Source organism: Lepidochelys olivacea (genome assembly GCF_965140295.1).
Source record: "Lepidochelys olivacea isolate rLepOli2 genome assembly, chromosome: 3".
NCBI classification, from domain to species: Eukaryota; Metazoa; Chordata; order Testudines; family Cheloniidae; genus Lepidochelys; species Lepidochelys olivacea.
Window position 1 is genome coordinate 167,268,699 of NC_140413.1, and position 27,613 is coordinate 167,296,311.

The 27,613-nt window shown below is 41.9% G+C and overlaps 1 protein-coding gene across 4 annotated transcripts; it reads left to right on the plus strand.

Moving 5' to 3' along the window:
* The first annotated feature begins 255 nt into the window (after window positions 1–255).
* Window positions 256–27,496, plus strand: ANGEL2 (angel homolog 2). 4 transcript variants are annotated; one of them, XM_084623527.1, is made up of 11 exons: window positions 256–502; window positions 4,089–4,118; window positions 4,522–4,636; window positions 5,009–5,469; window positions 12,608–12,861; window positions 14,860–14,929; window positions 17,641–18,062; window positions 21,792–21,918; window positions 22,488–22,548; window positions 24,607–24,770; window positions 27,097–27,494. In XM_084623527.1, the coding sequence occupies exons 4-11, from the start codon at window positions 5,016–5,018 to the stop codon at window positions 27,249–27,251; spliced, it is 1,707 nt and encodes a 568-aa protein (XP_084479653.1). In that variant the 5' UTR covers window positions 256–502; window positions 4,089–4,118; window positions 4,522–4,636; window positions 5,009–5,015; the 3' UTR covers window positions 27,252–27,494. The 4 variants fall into 4 exon arrangements, with proteins under 4 accessions (XP_084479653.1, XP_084479654.1, XP_084479652.1 ...); XM_084623528.1 differs by lacking the exon at window positions 4,089–4,118; XM_084623529.1 differs by lacking the exon at window positions 4,522–4,636 and having other exon boundaries at window positions 437–502; window positions 27,097–27,496.
* The last annotated feature ends 117 nt before the right edge of the window (window positions 27,497–27,613 follow it).

The following is a 27,613-nucleotide window of genomic DNA, read 5'->3' on the forward strand; positions in this document are numbered from 1 at the left end:
ATGTGCCCAGAGCAAAGATGGCTACTAAGCTTCAGCCCTTAACTACCATTGCCTCTCTGCCCGGCTTCAGCCCTAAATCAAGATGGCCCCCAGCCGCCTACCCTTAACCAAGATGGCCGTCCGCCAGTCAAGAAACGGAGCCTGCGCCCTAAACCAAGATGGCCGCCGATCTTCGGCGCTCTGAATAGGCCAGATTCCCTTAACAAACATGGCCTCCGGGAACGGTTCCTAGCGGGGCGAGGCGGTAGAACTACGACTCCCATGGCCCAGTGCGCGCCGCCCGGGTGCCAGGCCGGCCGGCTGGCGGCGATGAAAGCGTGGCTCTGTGTGAGGGGGGGCTGCAGCCGATGCGGTTGCAGAGGTCGGTCAGTGCGGAAGGTGGCCGGGAGGCCGGGCCGGGGGGGAAGGAGCTGGTGGCGCTCTAGGATGACCCCCCTGTGGGGGAGCGATGTAGAGGCCAGAGGAGCTCCTTGGAGCGGCTAGTGAGGCGCCCGACTTGGAGGTAAATACGGGCCGGCGGGGGGCCTAGGCCGCGGGGGCTAAGGTGGCGGGTGGGTGTTGGGGGCGGGCTGGCCCGGAGGCCTGGGCGGGAGAGGCGGGCCCAGGGAAGCGGGGAGTAATGGGAGAGGGGGCGCGCTGGCCACTGGCATGGGCATGCAGTGATACTCTCCCACATGGCCCGCGGTTGGGGAACTGCCATTAACGACCTCTGGTTTGAGTATCTAAATGCTTCGGTTTGTGGTGTATGTGCTTTACAACTCTGTACGTAATTCCTTCTACTTCCAGATCCACTGAGTGAAAATTAAAGATTAAAACTATGGAGCGCTGTTCCATATAAGTACCTAACGGCATCCCACATAGCAACACCTACTTTTGTTGGGGAAAGAAATGTGTATCCCAATGAAAGTAGAGCTGCAGGCTTTGAATGAGCAAATAATAGGCAGATAACTTATTTATTTAAATCAGTTGAATTTTTGGTTGAACTGTATTTAAATATATATATAGAAAGATAAATATATTTAAGAAACGTTAAAATCATGAGTTTGGCAGAATAATTTTAGTTCACTACACATGCATCTCATCTCAGACCTCTCTCTACTTTTGATAAACAGTCGAAGGAAATTATTTGATAGTGGGACCCAGCAAAATATTTTAGTTGTCTTAATCAACACAAAGCTGAAGTTTTTAATGTATTTTTTTCCAGTGACACAGCCTGTTGTGAAAATATCATTACATTAGGGAGACAGTATGATTTCAAGTCAATGGTGTGTCCAATTTCATGAGCAGCAAGTCGACAGTAACTTTAACTGGCCTAATTTTAATACTGCATATCTAATGCCTTTCCAAAAACTGGAAGACTGCTTATAAATGCAAGCAAATGCTTAAAACCAAACTGCAGTGGGAATCTGAAAGCAAATGAAGATCATGTTTATATGCTGAATGCCCCACTAACTAGAACTTGGATTGGAGGCAGTCAGGTCATAAAATTGAGTCAAGCACAGTTTTGCACTTCTCTTTGAAATTCACCTGTGGTTTCCCAAACAAAAACATTTCATGAAAAAATGTATGGCTGTAAGAGGCTTTACATTTGAACTATGAACAAAATCTAATCTGAGTGATTATAAAACAAGCATTCTAAGAACTCCTATCAGAAAGTGGTGTGAACATGACTTACATCCTAACTGCAGCATAGCATTCTATTCCATTTGTATTAATTTCTCTGTGTAAATGACCAGGAGGGCTTCTAATAAAAAGCTGCTGCTAGAAGAGGAGAAATTGGATCAACTGAGGGTCACAAGTATTCTTATCCACTAGACCAAGAGGAAGCCACGAGGCTTTTGTCTCTAGCCCTCCTTCTGACAGTTACTAGCCTTAGTACTTTTTACTTGTAAATCCTATTTATTTAATTATGAAGTAATTAAATATCCCTGTGTCCATTTTACAGCTGGAGAAACTGAGGTTTAGAAAAACTGACTTGTGTTGTGGCACTGTGGCTTAGGTTATTAGGCCTGGACTGGAAACAAGGAAATCTGGGTTCTGATTCAGACATTGGTTTTATAAGAGGATAATCTGTTTGAGCTTCAACTTCTCCATCTAGAAAACTGAGACAATGCTATTTAACTGTTTCATTAGTAACTTTTTGTAATCAGTGATGGGTTAAGAGGGAAGGTCCTCTCGTGGTTCAGTAACTGGTTACAAGACCGAAAACAAAGGATAGGAATAAATAGTCAGTTTTCAAAATGGAGAGATGTAAATAGTGGTGTCCCCCAAGGATCTGTACTGAGACCAGTGCTGTTCTACACGTTCACAAATTACCAGGAAAAAGGCATAAACAGTGAGGTGGCAAAATTTGCAGATGATATGAAATTACTCAAGATAGTTATGTCCAAAGTAGGGCTGTCAAGTGATTAAAAAGATTAACTTTGTTTTATTTTTTGAATACAGTTTTTTTTACATAATTCTACATTTGTAATTTCAACTTTCATGATAAAGAGATTGCACTACAGTGCTTGTATGAGGTGAATTGAAAAATACTATTTTATCATGTACAGTGCAAATATTTGTAATCAAAAATAATATAAAGTGAGCACTGTACACTGTGTATTCTGTGTTGCAATAGAAATCAATATATTTAAAAATGTAAGAAACCATCCAAAATATTTAATTTTAGTTGGTATTCTATTGTTTAACAGTGAAATTAATCATGATTAATTTTTTGAGTTAATCCCATGAGATAACTGTGATTAATCAACAGCCCTAATCCAAAGCATACTGTGAAGACTTACAGAGGGATCTCACAAAACTGTGAGACTGGGCAACAAAATGGCAGATGAAATTAAATCTTGATAAATGCAAAGTAGCATGTCAAAAAACATAATCTGAACTATATATACAAAATGATGGGGTCTAAATTAGCTGTTATCACTGAAGACAGAGATCTTGGAGCCATGGATAGTTCTTTGAAAACACCTGCTCAACATACAGCAGCAGTCAAAGAAGCTAACAATGTTAGGAACAATTAGGAAAGGGATACATAATAAGATAGAAAATATCATAATGCCACTATATAAATCCATGATACGCCCACATCTTGAACACTGTGGGTAATTCTAGTCACCGCATCTCAAAAAAGATATATTAGAATTGTAGAAGGTACAGCAAAGGGCAACAAAAAATATTAAGGGTATGGAACAGCTTTCATTTGAGGAGCGATTAAAAAGATAAGGACTTTTCATCTTGGAAAAGAGGCAACTAAGAAGGAATATTGTGGAAGTCTATAACGTCATGACTAGTACAGAGAAAGTGATGAAGGAAGTGTTATTTTCTCCTTCATGTAACACAAGAACCATGGGTCACCCAATTAAATTAATAGGCAGCAGGTTTAAAACAAACAAAAGGAAGCACTTCTTAACACAACACAGTCATCCTGTATTGCCAGGGGATGTTGTAAAGGCTGAAACTATAGTGGGGTTCAAAAAAGAAGTAGACAAGTGCTTGGAGAATAGTTTCATCAATGGCTATTAGCCAAGATGGTCAGGGATGCAACCCCATGCCTCTGATTGCCAGAAGCTGGGAATGGGTGTCGGGGATGGATCACTTAATGATTGCCTGTTCTGCGCTTTCCCTCTGAAGCACCTGCTATTGGCCACTGTTGGAAGACCAGATACCAGGCTAGATGGACCATTAGTCTGACCCAGTATGGCCATTCTTATGTTCGTAAAGTGCTATAAGTATGAAGAGTTATACAAATCAGTAGCAGAGGTGGGGCTAGAACTCAGAACTGTCTAGTTCCTATCCTTGTGCTTAACTCAGTAGACCATGTGGCTTTTGGTAAGCCTCTAGCACATTTTCAAAATTCACAAGTGTGGCTTATTGAGGGTAAGTGGATCTCTGATTTCTTGCAAATTCCCTCTATAATGGAAAAAAAATCATGCAAAATGTCCTCAAAAACTGTTGAAACTTTGTAAAATTGATCCTATTGTGCTGTAGCTTTGTACACTCAAAGATAGATAAATTGTCAGAAAATGTCTGTTCTGATCATTCTTTACCCAGCTGCAGTTGATTTCAAGTTCTTGTTTTGTTTTCAGACACCTGTCCACATATCTTGGTACAGTAAGGTAAGAGTATAATTGGCAGTTAAAAATAAAAGAGTGAATTATCTGTCCAAGATCATTCAAAGTGAGAATAATAATAAACCCATTCCACTAGCCTGCAGTCTTGAATTTTTACCAAGACACCATTTAATGGGGAAAAAATTAAAAATCTTTTCAAACCTGTGTATATATTAAAAAAGGAGGCAGGCTCAGTCTCTCTCTTCTCTTCCCCCCTCCTCCCCCTTCACCCCATCCTTTTTAAATTATTATTATTAGCATGTCACCTCTTTAGGCTAAAAATTTAGTTTTAAAGAGCAACAGACCATTTAGAAAAATTAAACCTCTTTGTGGTGGTGAAGAGCCAAATATGCTATATAGGGGAAACCAACTTCTGAATATGTTCAGTGACAGCTTTTCTTTTCTACAGGAAACTTCTACACTGAAGTGTGTGGTATAAGAGCCTATATTGAATAGATGATGTCCCAGCATACTAAAATACTGTACCTACCTTCTGGGCTTTCTCATTAGTACTCCTCATACAGGTACTGAATGAAAAAGCATAATCAAATCTGAAAAAAGTTATAACAGGGCTTGTTCATCTATTTTTTTTAATGGGTCAACTGTTTAAATTGTAACTGAAGGAAGAAGTGACAGGTTCATAAAAAGTGATTGGATCTGATAATCGGATTCTTATTCTGGGCATCCAAGCTTCTGAGTGAGTTCTAAATGGAAAATGTTATTTCCCACTATCTTCATATAAATCAGTGTATGGGGAAGAAATATCCTGTAAGAAATCACAGTCAGCAACTTAGGAAAAATTGTACCTGTGGACAGTAGTCTGCATCTCGTGTTCTGTAAGCAAACTAGTTGAATAAAGAGCAGTATGTTTTAACTAATCTATTCTTCTGTTGTAGACCCCCCATGCTGCCCCGTCACATGCAGAGGCTGGGCAGAGATTGGGTTGCCCACTGGGATAACCCTCAAAGATTCTGCTGGAACAATCGTATCTCCAATTCTATAAAGTGGGTTGGTCGCTATTCTTGGGCGCCGTATCTCAGCACTGGGGATTTTACAGTGAATTGGAGACCGCCTCGCTTTTTTGGGCCTTGGAGACCGCCTCGCTTTTTTGGGCCTTGGAGACCGCCTCAGTACTGGAAGTGGCAACCTGATAACTTCACACACAACTCTTCTTTTCATTTCTCTAATCCTAATATGAAATCTGAGGGTGATGAACCTTCTTCAAAAAGGAGAAGACACAGTGGTCAGAATGATGTTTGCAGTCCTAATGAAGAAATTAGCAGCTCTAATCAGAATGAAGCAGCCTGTCTTTCCACTCCACCAAAAAATGAAGAAGAAAATACTGCAAACACAAGAGGTAAAAAGGGTGTTTGCTATTTCTGTAGTGTTTTCTTTACATATTTAACAGGCTTTAAGTGCCATTTTCTAGCGCCCTCTATATTCCACCTCTTTGCTGGCGACTATACCAAGAGGGTCTTGGTTTTTAAAAGGTATTACAAATGTCAAGTACTGTACTTTATAGCTTTAAACTGTTTTGATTTTGTGCTCTCAAAGACCCGAATCTGGCAGACAGAGCTGAGCTCATGCTGCTTGAGACAGTCAGGGTGGCTCTCATTTTTTTGAAGTGGCACCACCAGGTGGTCATATTTGATTTTTGCCATTTATTTTGATAAATTATAATTTCAGCAGGCCTTGCTGCAGTTTTCTTTACTTATCTGAACATGAATCAAGTACACCTGTGCAGATTGTGCATATCTTAATGCCCAATTTCTCAACTCAAAACAATGTGGTCTATACAATTCAAATCTTATCAGGTCTAAGTGAGAATCACTGCATCAGCAATCAAATTATTTATGAACAGGGAGCCAGAATGCTTAATTATTTAAAGTCAACGTGCTTGATGCTAAGAGCACAGTGAGGTCTTCTGCAGCAACTACTCTTTCTCGATACTTTGACTTTAACGTACTCCTCCTAAATTGTCCCCAGCTGTTTGCTTAAGAGCTTTTTTTTTTACATAATCTGATTCTGGGACTTGTTTGACATTGTGAATGGCTTTTTTTCTTTTTTTAAGGGGTGAGGAGGGCAAAAGAAAAAATCATCTCATTTATCCAATCTACCCTAGCCCAATTTAGTGTCTGTACTCTGACCTAGCAGCAGGAACTTCTAAGTTTTGTTGCTGCTTCTGATGCCTTGAATTTTTTTTTTCATACCTCCCTCCACCCAAAGAGGCAAGTCTGTTCTCTTCTCCAATGGACTCCTTTCGGATACCAGCATGAGGTGCTACAAAGAGAAATTGGTAGTAGCTGTTAATGCCCCGCGGCTTCAGTCAGACTTCATAGGCTGCATTGTGCTTGGTACTATACATACATAATTTTATAAAGCAAAATAAACAATTATGCTGTATATAAAATATGTTCAGCGACACTCCCCACCTGCCCAGTTCTCAGCAAGAAATTTTAGTATGGGGTCTAGACTTTTTTTGGAGACTAAAAATATCAGACCTGTCTGGAAAACGTAGTCCTTGTCCAAATAACTTAGCCTAGAGCCCCTGTCCTGCAAGCTGCCCAACACAAGCAGGTCCTTGTGCCTGCTTGGAGCACCATTGACTTCAGTAGGGCTCTTCATAAATGTAAGAGTGCCTACATAGAGTTTCTTGCAGAATTAAGTCTTATACAGGCGGTCCTCGGACTTGCAACACAATTGGTTCCTGAAAATTGCGTCATAAGTCGGAACTCAGAACCGCAATCCACTCCATTGCGGGACCAAGTGTGGTAAAGTTGAAACCAGTGGTTGTAAATTGAATCAGGATGTCAATTCAGAAATGTCGTAAGTGCTGTTCATCGTAAGTAAAATGTCGTAAAGTCAAGGACTGCCTGTAAAGGCAAGTGACTTGCAATGGCTCTGGGGAAGAGGGATAAAATTACTTATACAAAACAAGCAAATGTATGTTAAATTTTAAATATGTATCAGCTGTCCAGAACTGACCCTTCACCTAGACATCTTGAGTTACCTGACTTCTTGCAGGAGTCTCAGCAATGGGATTTGAAGGACAGGATAGTGGTCTCACAGATCAGCTCAGGGAGGACATTCTGTACACAAGAATGGCATCAGAGAAGCAGACATGGGAGAGTATCATCTGGGCCATCATTGATGGAGCACAGGACATAGGAAAAGATGTGATAAGGGAGGAACACAGTTGTGAAGGCCCTTAAATGTGAGGATCCGAGATTTAAATTTAATAGAGTGGAAAAAGGAGTCGGTGGAGGGATTCAGAAAGATGACTGACAGACAAAAAGAGGAATGATCAATGGGCAGCCCCTCCTTTAGCACCTTAGCACGTGCAACTCCTCCCCACTCCTCTGAGGATGTGGAGTCCCAGTGGTGGAGTGTATTCTCTTTGGAAAGTCCTTCAGATTGCTGAGAAGATTCTGGGCAATATCTCCCTGTACTGTCTTTGAGTTCGGAATTGGCAGTTGTCGGGAGGGGGAGTCAAGGATTCAGTGAATGTCTGCTTTGGCAGGGAGGTAACTTTGTCACTGTGCTTAATCACAGAAGACCACTTTAGGATTTAGAATGGACTAGCCCAAATACAATTCAATAGCAGAGATGGGACAGCCACTGGCATAAATATTTCATCGGTGCATAATTTCGGTATCTGTCCTCCAGCTTCCTTTCAAGGGAGGAAGAGGCATAATTGTCATATAGTACATTTTTTGGCCTCAGGTTATATATAAACTTACATGAAATGGTCAAAATACACTTGTGTCTCAAGTAGTTGAACTGAATTGTTTTCATTAAAAATGGTCAATGCTTCCCAGGGGTATACTCATCCTTGCAGGATTCCCTTGGGCCTGTTCTACACTAAAAAATTAGGTAGAAAGAAGCCGCCTTAAGTCAACCTGTTAATGTATGTGTCTACACTACCGGGTCCTTCACGCCGACCTAAGTCACCTCTAACGTCAACTTCTGTAATCCACTTCTGCAAGAGGCATAGCACTTAATTCAGGAGGTAGTGCAGATGCAGCATTGTGTAATTTGACTTAATTGGACTCCAGGTGGTGTCCCACAATGCTCATCTGAGACCACTCTGGAGCTCATTCTCAACTCTGCTGCACTGCAGCCAGGTATACAGGAAACAGCCCCTTCACTGCTAAAGCCTTGGGAATTTTTGATTTCCCATTTCCTGTTTGATCAGCATTGGGAGCATGCCAGTTTGAGCACAGATGATCATGGAGACTACACACCGCAAATGTGCTCCAGCCTGGTCTGCACAGGAGGTGGTGGATCCTATCGCTGTGTGGGAAGAAGAGTCTGTGCAGGCAGAGTGCCGATCCAGCAGAAGACACACTGACATATATCCAAAGATCGCTTGTGGAATGGGGGATAAGGGCTACATGAGGGAGACACAGCAGTGCCGTGTGAAAATAAAAGAAGTTTGCCAAGCGTACCAGAAGGCAAGGGAAGCGAACAGTTGTTCTGCTGCTGGTTCTACAACGAGTTTTATGTGATTCTCAGGGGTGACCCTACTATAGCACCCTCACAAGCAATGTGGACACCTCACAGGTGTGATTCTAGGGACAACAATGAGGATGATATGGTGGATGAGAAAGAGGAGAAGAATGGGAGACAGACGAATGGTGGATCCATTTTCCCCGAGAACCAGGAAATATTTTTAACCCTGGAGCCCTGTGGGTCGCAGGGCATCACGGTAGCCGACCGTGATGCCAGAGAAGGCACCTCTGGTGAGTATACAGTTACAATCAAAGTCCAGTTAAACTTTAGCAGACACACACATTCGATGGTATTGCATGTTTACTGTGAAGAAAAAGCAAGGTGCTGTGGCTCTCTGCTTACAAGAGGCCACTCCAGCTATGCAGAGAGTGGCCCCCAGAAAATACTGTTTATGTGGACTGGAATAGCCTCGGAATCCTCCATGGATATCTCTAGGAAACTTTCATGGTGGTACTCTACAATCCTTTGCAGAAGGTTTCTGGGCAGGGCAGTCTTATTTCTCCCACCATGGTAGGACACTTTCTCACCCAACTCCTGTATTAATTCTGCTGGCATCATTGCAGTACACAGCATTGCAGCATAAGGACGGGTCTGTGCCCAGACACTTGCCGCATCTCCTTCCTTTCCACCTGTTACCCTCAGGAGACTGATATCATATCAGGTCACCTAGGGGAAATGTGGGGAAAGTTCTCATTAAAAGTGCTCTTACAAGAAAAAAAGAGCGCATAGACAACCCCCACCCCCCACACGTTCTGGATTGCCAAACCACGCAGCCGCTAATGCACCGGCAAGTAGTTTAAAGTGGCTGAAAAGGGACTGGGGCCCCACATGAGAGATTTTGCAATTTAGGAGTGAAAACATACCTCTCCCTCTCTCCCCCCCCCCCCCCCCCCCCCGCCCAGTTCGTAAACAGCTTGCTGTGGGGAAGAGCCATTGTTTGACTAGCTACCTCTGTTCCCCACATGAGCCTGCCATAAACTTCATTGAAAGTGCAGTCACCTGTGACCCAGGGTGACCTGCTCACCATGGCTGGAGCAGCAAAACGGCACAGTGAATGGTTACGGATTCTGATTATGTTCTGGCTTGCACCTAGTGTAATAAGGGTTTTATTTATGAAAACAACCTTGTTATGGAAACATTTTATTCATGTACAATGGCTCCTTTATTTTTTTCCTATGACTGACCCCTGGAAATGTGTCCTTCAGCGTGTCATCAAAACCTGAAAGCATACTTTCGCTGATTAGAAGGAGAAGAAAGAGAACGCGGAAGAGATAATGAATGCCTCCAGGACAGCTGAGACAGCTGAGAGCGTGGAGGATTTCACTGTCCAAGAAGTTAGACATGAACATGGAGAGCAGGAAAGCTTCCAATGAGCAAGAGCGTGTGGCGCAGGATGAGATACTTCGGATTATGAGGGACGTGTTGAGGCGTCTGGTTGAACTGCAGGAACAGAAGCAGGAGGGTAGAGTTCCTCTGCAGACCCTGGTGGACAGCCAGTCAGCATCGCCTGGTGCAGAATCACCCTCCCCCAAGTGTTCCATGAGGCATGGGCTAAAAGTCCATTATCCCTTTCACTTAACTCCGGGGGAGGGTACAAGGAACAGAAGGACGCCCATTCACAGACCATTGGTGGTCTGGAATGTGGTGTTATGTTACACAGTTGAAAATGTTTCTCCTATTCCAACTTTACAACCCCTTTTCCCCAGGGTTATCTTTTTTTCTGTTCTCCCTCTTTACTTATGTTTGTTAAATACAGTAAATGGATTCGAGAAATAAATGTTCTTTATTGAGTAGAAGCAGTGGGCTTGGGCGGGAGTTGGCTTTACAGGGACAGTCATACAAGGCAGGTAAGGTTTGGGAAAGCACAAGCAGCTCACGTTACTGTGACTCATTGTTGAAATGGCCTTTCAAAGCCTCCCGGATACACAGCATCCCTTGCTGTGCTGCCTTTATTGCCGTGGTGTCTGGCTACTCAAAAATGGCTGTCATCCCATCTGTCTCAACTGCCCAGCCCTGCAGAAAATTTCCCCCCTTTTTTTCCCCACAGATATGGAACACACAGTAGGCAGCTATAACCATGGGGAATGTTCTCTTTGCTAAGATCCAGCCTTGTTAGTAAACCTCTCCAGTTCCCTTTCAAATGACCAAAGACACATTCAACCACCATTCTGCACATACTGAGCTTATAGTTGAACCATTCCTTCCTGCTGTCCAGATGGCCAGTGTATGGCTTCATGAGCCATGGGGAGCAACGGGTAGGCTGGGTCCCCCCAGGATAACTATAGGTATCTCAACGTCCTCAATGTTCATTTTGTGGTCTGGAAAGAAAGTCCCAGATTGCAGCTTTTTGAACAGACCCAAGTTCCTAAAGATGCATGCGTCATGACCCTTTCCTGACCATCCTACATTGATGACGGTGAAGCTCCCGCTGTGATCCACCAGTGCTTGCAACACCATTGAAAAGTATCCTTTTTGGTTTATGTACTCTTTGGCAAGGTGGTCTGGTGCCAAGATGGGGATATGCATGCTATCTATTGCCCCACCGCAATTAGAAAACCCCATCGCTGCAAAACCATCCACTATGTCCTGCACATTTCCCAGACTCACTACCGTTCATAGCATAAGTTGATAAATAGCCCTGCACACTTGGAGCACAGCAGCTCCCACAGTTGATTTACCTACTCCAAATGGATTCCCCACTGACTGGTAACTGTCTGGCCTTACAAACTTCCAAATAGCAATTGCTACTTGCTTCTCCACTGTCAGAGTAGCTCTCATTTTTGTGTTGCTGAACTGCAGGGCAGGGGAAAGCTTTGTACAAAGTTCCTGGAAGGTGGCCTTCCGCATTAGAAAGTTCTTCAGCCACTGCTCATACCTGCAAAACGATGTGGTCCCACCAGTCAGTGCTTGTTTCACGGGACCAGAAACCGCACTCAGAGTGCAGCTGCTTTGTGACTGCGAGCAGCAACTGTGAATTGTTTTTCAATGGCTTGCGGCAGGTCTGCTTGCGGGACATTGCTATGTTCCGCGTGGCAGACCCTACTTCAGCTCTGGAAATACTGCAGGAGAAGGTGTGAGGTGTTTGAGATGCTCACAGCAAGAGTGCACAACTGAGCAGACTCCATGCTTCTGGGGTTATGGCATACGCGTGGTGGTTTTAAGGCACGAAAACCACTGGGTGGTTTGCCGTTGAGCCCAGTGCATTGTGGGATGCCGACACAATGTTCCCATTCTCCCCTGTGATCAAGTTTTGGTCCCAAGAGGCATTGCATAAACTTCCCAAAACACACTGCAGCAAGTTGCACTTTGGGATAGCTAGCCACGATGCACTGCTAGTGAGGACATACTCCATCAAGACAATGAGCATGGTGTGGCCAAGCACAGCTGACTGACTTAATTCAGAGGCTCAAGGTCAAATAAGATAAAGTCGACTTAATTTTGTAGCCTAGACAGGCCCTTAGATAAGAGTATCGGTTTTGCTACCTGTTTCCAGATCCTTTACTACTCTTGATACTGTATAGGAGATAATGCAGAGGCAAGATGGCATTTTCAGTGGTTCTTGTGGCTCCAAATTTAGAACCATATGAAAGCTTTTGAGTCTCTCTAATCCCCAAACTTTTCAGGAGAGTTATAAACACCATGAGTAGCATATCTGGAAACTGGCCATAATGAGCTTCATAGGATATATCCGGTTACTCCAACTTCAGAGAAGTCTGAAATGTGGGGCATACCCAGTGGCTACCAAGTGTGCAGTTTATATGAGCACAGTTTATTACTTCCATCTCAAATGGAAGGTCTGAAATATTTCTAATCATAACAGGTACAAACTTGCCTATACATTTTTTTTAAGCAAAGGGAGCTCTCAGGAGGAATCATAATTCCTTAAATACAATATGTGGCATACAAAACAAGTTGTAAGATCAATGTATGGTAATGTAAATGTATTACATGATCATTCATTTTGGTATTTCATGTTTTAACAGGCATGATCAAAAGACATTGGGAGTATTTCTGTCACCATAGTAAAAAAATGAAGATTCTTGAAGATAAGCAAATTGACCAGAACAATACAGAAGACAAGGGAAAGTTTGATTTTACTGTGATGTCCTACAATATCCTTTCACAGAATTTGTTAGAAGATAACTCCCACCTGTATAATCACTGCAGACGGCCAGTGTTAATCTGGGGTTATAGATTTCCCAACATTCTACGGGAAATCAAACACCTGGATGCAGATGTAAGTGGAAAACTAACACAGGTTTCATTGAGAACAACATAGTTAATGTGTAGCAAGAGTAGTTTTGGATTGTGTGTGATCTAGTAGATAAGATTTCTAATGGATTCAACTGTCCTTTAAGTTATCACGTCATGCTTATTAGTACTGCCGGTTCATGTTTACCAAAGTAATGTTTTCTGAGTGATCTAAACCTCAGGCAGTAGCCAGTGGCAGTGTTACTGTAATCCCCACTACTATATTTACAGATGCACTTCTGAAACTGTCCTTAATGCTTCTACGGTCAAACATAGTCTCTCATTATCCCATCATTCCTGCATTTTCATGATGTCATTTCCTGATTCTCTTCCTACCCTTTGGGTGTCTTATTCAGTGGGTCATCATCCTCCTCCCCTCCCTTTCAGGGGGAGGTCCTCTCTAGGGCTCTGCTTTGGCAATCTCTTCTTCTCCTTCAGTATCTTATCTCTGGTTGATCTCATTTGCAAATAAGGCTTTGACTACCATCTTTATACGGATGACCTGCAGATCTGCCTCTCCATGCTAGACCTCACCCCTCCATCTAAACTAAAATTTAAGCTTGTCTTTTGTGATAGCTAGACATGCATGACGAGATGTCTACTAAAAATTAACACTGCCAAAACAGAATTCATTATTTTCTTTTGAAACTAGCTTCTCTCCTGCTTCTCTGTTGGAGTGGACAGCGGTCTGTCACTCAGACCTGTAACTTTCACTTCATCTTTGGCTCAGCCCTCTCTTTGAACCTACACATCCAGGCCATGTCCAAATCTTCCCACTTTTTCTTGCACAACTCCTCTAAGATCCAGTCTTTCCTCTCTGCCCATGCTACCAAAATTCTTATCCAAGTCCTGATCGCTTCACACTTTAACTATTGTAATTTCTTCTCTCAGTGCCTGCAACCTCATCGCTCAATTCCATTCAAAATGCTGCTGTCAAGAACACCATCTTGCTTGCAACAACTCTCGCAAAGTCCTTCACAACCTTTTTAATTTATCACAAGGTCAACTCCTACCTTTCTTTCACCAGTGATGCCAGGCTTGATTGCCTGACTCTACAACAAGCACTTCCTGCTGTGCTGCCCCTTGTGAGTGGAAAAAGATCTCCATCAAAATCTAGAAAGCTGCTACCTCATCCTCCTTTAAATCTTTCTCCTTCCTTAATGTATATATGAAATGGTAACCTGTGAATGCTTAGGCTGCTGAAAAATTGTGATTGCTGCTCCCTGGTTGCTTGCTCACTGCTTTATAAAGCTCTGGCCTTCTTGTTAGCCCTGCCCCCTGACTAAGGTTCAGCCAATGAACATAGGCTTCTAGAGTTCAAACCTTGTTTAGAAGCTCACAGCTTCCAACTGCCGGCCACAGCACACGGTCCTTCAAACAGACAGACGAACACAAGCTCAGCACACGCCAAGTGAGAATACAAACACAAACTACAGCCATCAGGAATCAAGGCTAGAAACTTATTTTTAATCTCCCAAATGTGAGATGTATAAACGTAGACAGTGCTGTTTGAGGGAGTCTGTGGGCAGATATCTCCAGAGCCTCTGCTACTACTTAGTGCTTTGCAAGCTGATCACAAGGCTTCTCACATGAGTAAAGTTACTCAAGTGCATAAATGTTTGTCAGAGTGGGGCTTAAGTGCTGATTTGTGTCCAAGAATAGGATTAGGACGTCCCAATCAAGCACCCAAACTTGAAAATTTAGCTCCTTGTCAACCAGGAGCTTTTTTATTTTTTGTCACTTAGTCATTTGGTAAATCTACATGATTAGACAGATCAGAATTTTGAATAAATAAAATGGGTACCAAATACTACTTACACTAAGCAGTTTTTAAATAGAGAAAGCTCTTGCATGATGGTTTTTACCTCTTTAAATAAAGTTACTAAAGCTTCAAGGAAAAAATAGATGCACTAGTTAATGAAGTGAAAGCTTTTGTTAATATGTTTGTTAATATATTAAATTCAAATTGGGAAAACTCTTTTAGGTACTGTGTTTGCAAGAAGTACAAGAGGACCATTTTGGAATGGAGATCAAGCCAAGTTTGGAATCTTTGGGTATGATGGAACACTTTTGTCCCACATTTCATTACATTTTCCTTTTTAATGTACCGTATATACTCATTCATAAGCCGATTTTTTTTTTTTTTTTTTTTTTTTTTTTTTTTGTAAAAAAGGGAAGCATCAGAGAAGGGGGTCGGCTTATGAGCGGGTATAGAGAGGGAGGGGTGGGACACAGCCTCTCCCCCCAGCGGAGGGGGCAAGGAGAGGCTGCACAGCCAACAGAGCCAGAAGGAAAGAGGTGGGGCCAGAGTCTCTCCGCTTCTGGCCACGCTGCTCTCCTCTCAGCCTCTGAAGCAGCTGCAGCTCTGGGGTTAGCAGGCTGCGGCCTCGCCACCTGGCCCCACCCACCAGAGCAGGCTGCGGCCAGGCCAGAGACATCCTCCCCTGGCCCGCTCCAGCTAAGGTGGGAAGGGATGGGATGGGGAGAGTGTGGGGGTCCTGGGCTACAGGTGGAGTCATGTGGGGGGTGGTCACAGGGGTTACTCCCCTGACCCCCAGCTCCTTCCCCTCCCCCCCCCCCCAAATTTCCCCACTAGTTGCTGTCCTGCCCATCAGGGTAAGCAGCTGGCGCACCGGGACGTTTTGTTTACTTAGGTTTACCTCCATGCCTGTGGATGCTCAAGGTAAACAAACCATCTCAGCCCACCAGCAGTCTATCCTGATGGCCCAGGAGCCAAAGTTTGCTGACCCCTGAATAGTAGGGTCAGCTTATGAACGGGTCGTAAATTTTTCCATTTTTACTTATCCATCTTGTGGGGGGTCAGCTTATAAACGAACTGGCTTATGATCGGATATATACAGTACTTATAAGAAATAATCCATGTGGAATGAAGAGAGATGCATTTTTGATATGGCAAAAATTAGATAAATAGTTGTTACTTTAAGACCTGTTCTTGCACTCCTTATTTTGGCAAACTCATTAATGCCTGAATTTTGCCTGCATATGAAGTGCAGAACTGGGCCCAGAACTGCTTTCAAATGAATTTACTTAAGACCTGATCCTGTAAATTGCTGAGTGCCCTCAGCTTTCATTGGCTTCAGTGGGAAAGGAGGCCACTCATCACTTCACAAGAGATGCTTAAAACATGCAAGTCAGTCCCTTAAATTCTAGAGGAATGTAGATGCTGGATCTTAGAATTCTAGGTTTAACTGAAGCTACAAATCAAAACCAGTCTTGTTGATTGGTTTCTAAAGTCTATATTATGTATGCTTTAGAGTTTAGTGTAACCATTTATTTAAGCTGTTGTGTGTTCCCTGAAGTGGTTAATACAGTCAAAGTATACTTTCATAAATAGTTATATTTAATTACCGTGGAAGATGTACAGCTTCAGTCATAAATAGAATTGTAGAAAATACTTACTTTTGTGACAGTTACAGCTAATGGAAAATATTATAATCCCAGAATAATGCATCGGTAATGTTGAATATAAATGTCTTGCTCTGTATGAAAAGAACTTTCAAAAAAGCTGTCATTTTTAAGCTGTGTTGGGTACAAAGCACTCTTAATATATTGAGAAGGCACTGGAAGCTTATTTTGAGACAATGCAGGTCTTACTACAGTAAAGCAAATTTCAGAAAGTTGGGTGATTTTTATATTAAAAGAGTAATGTTATGATAGAGTAATGTTCTTAAAGCTGTCAGACAATTATTTCTGACCTACAGAAATCTGTCAAGTACTGTTCTTAATAGGAATGTTTCACAGGTAAAGCATTATTAAGCTGCTCTGGTAGCACCCTGAATAAACTTTAAAGCATCAGTCATTTTACATTTTGACTTGTCTTTTGATGCATGAGAAGTGCCATGATGAGTATCTTAAATCATTAGTTTAGAAGTATATACACCACAGAAGATACTGAACTGGATTTATTGTTCAAATTAACGTCTCACATCCAAGTGTTTCTTTCCTTTCTGAGTTCCTTGGGTGCATGATGTGTAGCCTCAGAAATCTGGTTTTATTTTAACAAGTCACACCGAACATAGACATGTCTGTAAAGGAAGTATGATATGGTTACATGTATCTTTTCTCTTTCAGAGAATGCAAAAGTGAACATTTTCCGTCCCGGAAAATAAAAACCAAATATCAGGGCCTGAAATTTGAATGTGGGTTGTTGAGCTATAAAGTTTGCCCTCTTGGAATGGCAGTATGGCGCTAGAGCGAAGCAACTCTTATTTTGAAAGATGAAGATCATAGGCCTGATGCTCACTTACACTAAGGCCCCTTTACACTGCTCAGTCAGTGTACAGAGCAGTGTAAACAGCTCTTTAGGTAAATGAGTTTCAGGCCCTATGTTAACGTGCACTAGGAGAGTGATTTTTTCCTCTCAGCAGCCATTAAAGCAAAAGGGGATTTATTGGTAGGAATATGTATTGGGAGGCATATTTTTAGTAAGTCATTTATAAAGACAATTTTCTCTTTACATATGTATTTAATTATGCAAAACAGCTTCCATTATAATCCCCCCATTTTCAGTTGCTTATATTCTTTTTTTATAATTAGTTTTCAGACAGAGACCAAACATGGCACATTTCAGCCCAAAAGGTGAAGATCTCAAAGTTAGGAACATTTGAAAATGGGTACAGTGGAAACATTTTGCAGCCTTAACTATAGCAGGCTCAGGTATTGACTACTATATGGAAAAACAATAGCATGAGCTATGTTCTTGTTTTGTTTTTTTTCGTTAGTGATTCACATTTCTTTCGTACAGGTTATCATTGTGAATTTAAAATGAGGACAGGAAGGAAACCTGATGGCTGTGCTATTTGCTTCAAAATTTCCAAATTTAATCTTATCTCTTCAAACCCAGTGGAATTTTTCCGCCATGATATTCCACTCTTGGACAGAGACAATGTTGGACTAGTGTTGCTTCTGCAGCCCAGATTTCACTGTAAAGCTACTTCTGCAGTCTGTATAGCCAACACACATCTGCTGTATAATCCAAGGCGAGGGGACATTAAACTGACCCAACTGGCAATGTTACTGGCAGAGATTGCCAGCGTTGCCCATCGGAAAGATGGTAGATTCTGTCCTATTATCATTTGTGGTGACTTCAACTCTGTTCCTGGTTCTCCACTGTACAGTTTTATAAAGGAAGGAAAGCTGAATTATGAAGGACTACCTATAGGAAAGGTAGGTGTTCTTTTCATCTCAAGTAAGAATTAATGCTCGTGGGAAAGGAATATTTTATGGAGTGACACTGGCCACCTGTCATGGTGTGCACCACTCACTGCTTATCTGGTGCTTCCTCCTGATCAGTTGTAGGATTAGCTCTTGAATTCAACGCCCCTTCTCATGGTCACATACCATCACACACACCCTCTCTCTCTCAGGTCTGCAGCACCTCTCGTCCCGGGAACCGCAGCGTCTTCATGATGCAGCCCTCTGGCTAGGTCACTCAGCGTTCCCCCTTTCAGGATACAGTCCTTCAATTCTCTGTCACCACCACTGTAACCCAGACAGGCTTCCTGTTCTATGCCACAGTCTCTGCCATGTCCTCAGTGGCTAGTAGGGGAACCCAAGCTCATTCACTACTCCAGGGACCCTATGCCCAGCAGTTCTGGGCTTTCCTCTCCCAGCCTCACTGTTCCTTCCCTGGACTGCTTCCTACAATTCCTGATTTCCCCTTCTTGCCCTGGGTATAACAGCTCCAAACCCTCATCCCTTTTCTCAGCAGCAGCCCCTGTCTATTGCAAGCTTCCTGGCTTTGAACCTGCTTGCAATCAATTCCCTACTCCCTGGCTTTCCTTCCAGGTGCGGCCTGTAGAGTTAATAGGCCTACCTGACCACCTTAACCCTTTCCAGTTCTGTGTGGAGTTGAGTTGCCATTAGAAGCCCAATTTTGATCTCCACTCTAAAATCTACAAACAGAGGAAAGTCTGTGACAGAATTGCTATGCAAGGTCTGAGGCTGACTCAGTGCTTTGTTTCAGAAGTGCAATGGCCAAGCTGGTACCCAATCCCCAGTGTTGGGAGCCATCTATGCCATTGGGCTTCACCAGTTGGTTAGTTTAATTCCTGCTTCATTTGGGTGCTATTAAATCCCATTTGGTGGTTTTAAACTCGGGCAGTGGTGGGCAGTATGGTCCTTGGGGACCTGTTATTCACACCCAGCCTCTGCTAGTACTTGGATTTTTATAGGATTAGAATTGTAACTGCTGTGTCTGCCAAGCCTGTGAGGCCTTTGTTTTGGTACCAGCACCTAGCTTTCACTTCAGTGAATCTCTAACATTTTCAAACATATAAACAATTGTTCTTGAAAGTGGTGTGTATATATACAGTTTTGTATCTGGGCCGTACCTCTGGCTTAATTTAAGTCTTGTCTTCAAGTACACCACCGTTGTAGTGCTTTAGTGAGGACTCTCCTATGCCAACGGAAGAGCTTCTCCCATTGACGTAGTTAATCCACCTCCCCAAAAAGCGGGAGCTATGTCGGTGGGAGAAGCTCTCCCATTGACATAGCGCTGTCTGCATCGGAGATAGGTCAGTAAAACTGTCACTTGGGTGTGGATTTTTTACACCCCTGAGTGACGTAGTTATACTGATATAGGTCCGGAGTGTAGATCTGGACCATTTTTCTGGGAACACTTTAAATGCCAAGTCTAGTACTTGGCAAGTGTTCCTTTTCTTTTGTAAAGGGTACTTTTTCCCAAAAAATAATTTTATTTAAGTATTAAGGTATTCCTTTTACAACTGGCAATACAATAGGGTCTAAGTTATTAGTCAGAATAAGACCAAGGTTCCCTTTTCATTAACTTAGCTTAAATGTCCATAAAACATGTTCTACTGACAGAGTAAAATACTGTTCCACCTTACACCATTATTAGTTTTGATTTAAGTGTCCCAGGTTTTTGTGTGGGAGGAGATTTAATCACAGACCATCTGAACCTTTTCAAAAGGATTATTCTCACAATATGGATGAGCCGGGGCTGTATTGATTAGTGTAAGTGTAAAGTCAAAGTTATGATTGCTAGGTGACCAAAGTAGAAGCCATGTTTGAATGTGGCACCACATTCTAAGATATTTTATGTGAGTTTAGTGTGAACATAACATTCGACGTATCACCAATAGCTATTTAATTTGAAGTGACTAAAGCATCTACGCTAGGGAAATGTGAATTTTCCATTATTGGTGTTAACTGCCCATCATCTGCCAACCCCATTTTCAGCCCCCTTTTGATTTTCTCCCAGAAGAATAAATGCCCCACTGTTAAAAGCAATGTCAGCAGTCAGTGAACTGTTTACACTAGAGCAGTGGTTCTCAAACTTTTGTACTGGTGACCCCTTTCACATAGAAAGCCTCTGAGTGCGGACTCGCCCCTTATATATTTTAAAGTGTTTTTAATCTTTTTAACACCATTATAAATGCTGGAAGTAAAGCAGGGTTTGGGGTGGAGGCTGACAGCTTGCAACCCCCTATGTAATAACCTCCCGACCCCCTGAGGGGTCCCGACGCCCGGTTTGAGAACCCCTGCACTAGAGCTTCTAATGTCACTAACGAGGTCTTGGTATTCTCTCAGCTTAGTCTCGCAAGAACTATTTTACAAAATAGGGTTGTTGTAAAGATGTTGATAAGCAAGAGCACGCAGAGAAGTTGCATATAAAGAATATCATGGTTTAGCAGAGAAAGCTTTGAAGAGCTGCTACAAAAGGCATGTTTAAGGCATGTATAGAAGAGTGGACTCACTGCAAGTATGCCCCCTCATGGCTGGGTGTGGCTTAACAGCTTTGCCTTCTCTAGCATCCCCTGTTGATAGTTATTCCGGTCCTTTAGTGGTCTTCCTCTTCTCACATTTTGGCCCTGCAGGCAGGTCAAATTTTAGTTCCATGCTCCTTTCATGGTAAAAAAGAGCCACAAACAGTCTAACAAATCAATCCAAGGTCTCTGGCCCCTGACTCAGGGTCCATTTGGCCCTTACCCCCATCTCTCCAGGCTCTGAATTGCCCTAATCCCCTTACTTCAGGGGGCTTCACACCACTTTCCCAGTGGGTGGTATGGGAATGCAGAGCCACTCTCTATGCTGGGTTCCAGTCCAGAGAACCTAGGACGAGCAGCCAAGGTCTGCTCTGTCAGACTCTTTGCCACTGCTTCTCTGGACTCCTTTGTGTCATTAGTCTTTCCTCAAGCCTTTTTCTCCAGCCCCTTCCTGAGCCTTTTGTAAGGGCCAACACCTTCCAGAAGGTCTCCCTAGAGGTCGGGTTCGTACCCCTGGTCAGGGTCAGCCAGAGGAGCTTGCTCCAGACTTGTCTTCCAGATATCTCCCACTTTATAGTGCCCCGAGTGTGCCAGCAGAGTTCTTGCCTTTCTCCCTGGAGCCCCTCAAGGTCCAGTCCAAATGCCCCTTAAGATTTACTTATCACAGCCTCTTGAACTTAACTGCCTCTGGTTTCCTGCTGGCTCAAGACAACCTGCCCCTGGCCCTAGGCTTCACTGTCCCAGGCCTCCCAATCTTCCTTCTGGCTTGAGGCCTTCCAGTTTTGGCTCTAGGCTTCAGGCCTCCCAGACTTCTCAGCCTTTAGCCAAGAGAGGAAATACCCTCTACGTCTCACTTGGGTATCCTCCATTGCCTTCCTTCTACTGCCCTCTGCTCCTTCCTTTCTGAAGATCCAGCTCCTCTCAGGTTGAGTTTGATCACCAATTATACCCTATGGCTTAATTGGGTTTAACCGCCCACTGTTTACCCTGCGTTCATACGCTACATCACAGCATGGATAAGAAAAGTGAACTTTTTAGCAGTATGTCTTTTTTGTTAATTGGATCACAGTTGACTTTAAAAAAATAGTTTTTTAAATTAAAATTTTGCACAGGTATCTTGTGAACTAAATCAGATTCTGTTTGAAACAACCATATACCTTTTTTTTAGGTGTCTGGGCAAGAGCAGTTTCCTAGGGGACAAAGAATCTTAACTATTCCAATTTGGCCCCCAAGTCTAGGCATTTCACAGAGTTGTGTGTATGAGGTACAACAGCATCGACAAGAAGAAAACACAGGTCAGTTTCTGAACAGGTAAACTTAGTGGTTCTATGAAAACATCACCCAGATTTACTGTTGAAGACCAGATATTTTTCCATTTAAAAAAATGGGCCCCAGTCTTGCAAACATGAGCTCAGTGGGACTACTCGGGGATAAAGTTTTTCACCATCCTAGGCATTTTCAGGCTTAGGCCTTAGAAAAATAAATTCCTTTGAGATTAACATGCAGTAGGTGACTAGAATTATTAGAACCATTGTTGTGGGCTATTTTTAAAACCTTCCATCTAAGTCTACTTTTTGTCTTTATGTTCAAGGTTAAACATACGTTCAGCTCATCTGAATTGCTCTGTAATTTGAAAGTGTATGTTTCTAGGTAAAGTTTTCTGGAAAGGTACAGATTGGTTTGAAGGGGCTCTAATGAAACTGGGCAATTCAATCCAGTTTTTATTTATTTGATCTTTCCCATCAAAAGAAAAATAAATAGCATTTGAAGATGTTGTCCTAGGCTACTTTTCCTATAGTTTTTCTCCAGTGGTCTTAATGATCTCATTTAAAACATAGATAAGAAATTCTCTTTATTTTTGTAGGTGGAGAAAAAAAAGAATCGAAACTGGAGCACACAGAAGAGATCATAATAGCAGCTGAAAAGTAAGTCCTGGAAAACCTGAGAAGGCTGTTTGTTGGCTCCTATTTATAAAAAAAAAAAAAAGGCAAAACCAAAACCATGATCATCTATGGTATGATTTCAAATTAGATAACTGATAAAACTGTACGTGGTCTTCTAATTGGGTTTTGTATCTGCCGGTGTAGGTTGTTAAAATATACGTATTTACATGTCTCTATTTACATGGACATTATCTAATAAAACACACCCACAACAAAAAAGACATTTTCAAAAGTAGACGTCACCACACCTAAACCCTCATCTTCTCAAGTAAAAGTCTCAGAAATGGAGTCAGTGCAGTTTTCAGAGCTAATGTAATGTTTCCTCTGACATTTCACAACTGTGTTCTGGTGAGTTAGTTCCTGCACCCTTGAATTATCAGAGCAGTTAGAGGATGTGAATAAAAACAAACTAAAATTAAATTGTATGTTTCATCATTCTTATACTGGTGATCTTACTTTCAGCAACTACACTAGTTCAAAAGCATGGCTGCCTATTGTTTTCAAAAGTAGTAATTGGAGAATAGAACCCAGAAAAATTTGGATTAGGATAACTATGCGAAGGGCAAAAAATCATCTTTCATTTAAAAGTGAAAGAAAAGATAACCACAGATGGGAAAGGATTAGAATTATGTATTGTAAAGGACCATTTCTGTATGTGCAACTGATGCATGTTATTCCAAACTAAGGAGCTGAGGTTAAGGAAATATCAAGACTGGCTACTGGGCAAGATCCATCTCTCCTCATTAAACAATACTTTTGATATCTGTTTACTTTTGGATATAACCAGCACTCTTTGTTTTATAGTGATGTAGCAAAGCCATAGAATTTGGGGCCAGCAGCAGAAATCTGTTTATAAGTGGCAGCAGTATCCAGCTGCTTAAATTCTCATATTTCCTCCTATTTTGATCATTTTGGAGATGCTGGTTTATAAATGTTAATAAGTATCCTTATTGGGAAACAAAGAACTGTGGTAATGAAGAGGGGAGAGATCAAACTGGATAGAACAGGAAGAAGTTTAATTATTTTAAAAACTCTTCTCCCCAAGAATTCCATATTGGACAGGCATGGAGACAGGTACTTCCTTTCTCTTTTTAGACTCATAACTAAGTTTTAAAAAGAAAAAGCCTAAAAGCATTTAAAGATTTAATGTGAAGACTCCTAGTTAGACCCAAAAGTTTACTTAAAAATCAAGAGGGTGCCTTCCAGTTTAGACTGGCATGGAGGGACATGTGGTTGGTGTCAAGAGGAAGGAAGAATACAGTAATTACATGGGTGGAAGAGCTAATCCAGAGGAAGCACTTATCCAAAGGTCTGGCCTACATTACAAATTTAGGTTGACTTAACTACATCATTCAGGCCTGTGAGAAATTTCACTCCCTGTGCAATGTAATTAAGCCATCCTCAGTCATGGTCGATGGAGGAATTCTTTCATCAATTAGCTACTGCCTCTTGCTGAGATGGATTTACTACAGTAATGGAATAACCCCTTCCATCTACACTACAGCCATACAGCTGTGCTGCTGTGGCATTTCTCGTGTAGACTGACCCTAAATCTCTTTGAAAGTCAATGGGACAGGATCCTAAGTGTTAAATCACTTGAAAATTGGACTTAAGGCATGCTTACACTACCACTTATGTCACTTAGGGGTGTGAAAAAACAGACCCCTGCTCGACATAAGTTTTTTACTGGCAAAAGCACTTGTGTGCACAGTGCTATGTCAGCGGGAGACCTCTCTCCTGTTGGCATAGAGTGGCTACATGAGCAATCTTATAGCGGTGCAACTGTGCCACCCACCATAAGTTCGCTAGCGTAGACATGGCCTTAGACTCCTTTGAAAATTGTACCTTAGGTCCCTGCTCCAAGAAGTTAACAAGATGCAAAACATGAGAATGTTACATTCGGAGGGTGTTAAAAATAGACTCTGTTTATGCAGCTTATTTGTTTTGCCATAATAACTAAAAAAGTGTGTTTTATTAATGACTAAGTCTTTTACTTAGTAGCGATAATGAAGTAAAATACTTCTGTGTAATTCTGTTTAGGTTTCCTTCAAAATTACAACACCACTTTAGATTATCTTCGGTCTATTCTCATTACTTACCTGAAAGTGGGATTCCAGAAGTAACAACTTGTCATTCCAGAAGTGCTGTCACTGTGGATTACATTTTCTATTCTGCAGCAAAGGATGATAGTGCTGCTCAGCCAGGTAAAGAAGCTGAATTGAAGCACTGAAGTTCTCTTAAGGAATATCTCCCTGCTGAATGATAAACTTCAGAACCTAGCCTAAAAGGAGGCATATTGGTAAATTTCACAGATCTCAAGTACACAAAAGATACTAACCTCAGTGATTTACAAGTGCCCAAACATTTTGAACATGTGAACTGTTCCCTCACAGATTAATGCTACTGTCTTATCTCTTCCTGTCATTTATTTTCTCCCTTACTGATTGATGTTAGCTTGTTGTTTGCTGGGATCATTGTAGTATGTAGGGGACATCCTCTGTAGAACACTGCAGAGGCCTGCATAGTTTCTTTTACTAAAAACTTTGACGCTTATGTGGTCGTCATTGTCTCCCTGACTATAAGATTCAAGGAGGTGAGACTCCTGACGAGCATTAATTAAAGAAGTGAACACCAAGGTAATATCACTGTCATTCAGTAGCCTATGTGAGCTTAGTGACTAGACCAGTGACATGATTGGTTCACATTTTCAAGAATATGATGAACAGAGATTTCAGATGCGTTAGAGATGATATATGACCACTTCGGCATAAGTGCTCATATTTAAAATTACCTTGGAGCAGCATTAGTGTTTGTCTCAAGAGATGACCTATGTGGTTTTGAGATCTCTTGGTATGGGGTGAAAAATCACACTGGAGCAGCGCATTTGTGTGTGTGTGTGTGTGTGTGTACCTGTGCCACAATTTTGTGGTTGTAGTTGCAGCTAAAACTCACCAGATGGTGCAAGGAAGACATAACGCATTTGAGTGGGTACCCTTTCTTGGCTTTTAAATGTTACCAACGAAGCAACATACCACTTACCGTATTTGTGGTCTTGTTGTGGGTTCCCTGAGAGACACATTTCCATGTTTTACAATTGGCCATCTGCTTTGCTTCATCCTACATCATCATACAGGATAATGAGCCTTTTATATTGCTTGAAATCCTTTGTTTCACAAAACCATTATACAGTGCAGCCTGGCCAGCTGAATCATTCTAGGGATAAATCCCAGAACAGGGAGACCTGGGTTCCATTCCTACCTTAAGCACAGTCTTCCAGTGTGGCCTTTTCAAATTGCTTAACCATCTGTGCCTCAGTTTTCTATACACTACCAAATGTAAAAGGAAAAATGCAAGAAAATTAATCTAGCGTCAAGGACTTGGTTTTGCAATGTGCTGAAAACTTCTGCAAGGTGCCATGTGTCCTCAACTGCCCCTGACTTCAGTGTGAGTTAAGGTTGCTCAGCACCTTGCAAGACTGAGCCCTAAATACCTAGAATGCCCTAATTGCGTGCCCTAATTAAAGTTGTATTCAGTTTTGCTCTGAAAACAGGAGTTCAGGCTCTTTGTTTTATATGAAAAAGTGTATCTGCCCCAAACTTTCAGCATATAATCTGAGTAAAACTTGAATTTTCTGAGTAGTTCCAAGAAAACCGATTAGTTAGTTTCCAAGTGCTAATAAATTTTAAAAATTGTTGAATAAAGAGTTTGTGTTCTAAGTCTGGTAAGGTTTTGGACCTCATTATCTTATAACCTACAGGTACGTTTGGGGGTGGAGGGGTCTCTGGAGCTAGGTCAATTTGTTAATTAACCCCAAAAAATGGGTTTTACTGCATAGCTGTTGGTTTATTGTATGCTTAGTTGTGGGAAACCAGTTTGAGACCCAGCTTTTGGTTCTATGTAGCTCAGGAGTTCTGTGGTACTGTTCAGACAGTTCAGGAGCGCTCCTGAACCAGCTGAATAGTTTTATCCATGAAGATCCAGATCTTTGCCACAGCAACTGTAGCTTTGAAGACCAGGATGTGTGCAAAAAGTTCCGCTGGTTCAGGATCTGTGCTGAAGCCGTATTCCTGAGCTGACTGAACAGTTTCACAATGACTAGGCTTGTCTTCAGTGCAGTCACAGTTGCTGGCTTGTTAGAGCTCTGCAAAGCTGCTTGAAGAGTGAAGTTCCTGAACCAGCTGAGTAGTTTCATGGAGACCAAAAGTAGCTGCTGGCTTGTTGAAGACCAGGAGTTCTGTGAAGCTGTCCAGCTTTTCATGAACAAAGCAACAGCTACTGTGTCGAAGGTCTTGTTTGTTATGTATAGAATGAGCTTAACTCTCACACAACACAGTTGATATCAGCTGTGAAGTGATCTGTGCAAATTTGTGTATAGCATCGTTGTTACCAAAGCATTGTATTAAGACCTCACAAGTCACTCCTCCCAGGTTGGAGTCCTCCTTCCATGTATAAGGCGGGTGTGGGTGTGTATGATTTGACTCACAACGGTGTGTTTTCTGCACATACTTTTCTTCTTTTCTTTTTATGTAGGAGCCGAAGATACTTTTGATGGAGGTCTGAAGCTTCTTGGTAGATTATCACTTTTAACAGAGCAAGATCTGTGGACAGTTAATGGTCTTCCCAATGAACATAACTCTTCCGATCACCTGTCCTTACTAGCTCAGTTCAGGCTTATTGAACAATAATTCCCAAATTATTTTTATATCTGCACTTTCCTTCACCTTCTTCTCTTCTTCCTGTAATTTTTTTAATTCAGGGATTGTCAGACTGGTTAAAGTTAAGTTCGCCTGGATGCTGAATTTTTAGTGTTGTGTAAAGTAGAGTTTTTAAAGAGATTTCTTTGTAAAGTTGCTTAAATTACTTTATGGAGTCATTAAGAGAAAAAAAAGTTTACATTAGCTTCCTCTTTTTGATAATGGAAAATGTCTGTGCCATAATCTGAAAATGGCATTATTTTTTAAAAAGATAATGTTTTTATTGTAAATCATAGTAAAATGGGTGATGGTTCTTAAGTACAGTGTACATCTCTCAATCCTTCAAGCAAAAG

Coding starts and splice junctions, on each gene's coding strand:
- ANGEL2 (XM_084623527.1), top strand. CDS start 5,016: ATGCTGCCCCGTCACATGCAGAGGCTGGGCAGAGATTGGGTTGCCCAC. Junction 5,470..12,607: donor AAATACTGCAAACACAAGAG/GTAAAAAGGGTG, acceptor ATGTTTTAACAG/GCATGATCAAAAGACATTGG. Junction 12,862..14,859: donor TCAAACACCTGGATGCAGAT/GTAAGTGGAAAA, acceptor AAACTCTTTTAG/GTACTGTGTTTGCAAGAAGT.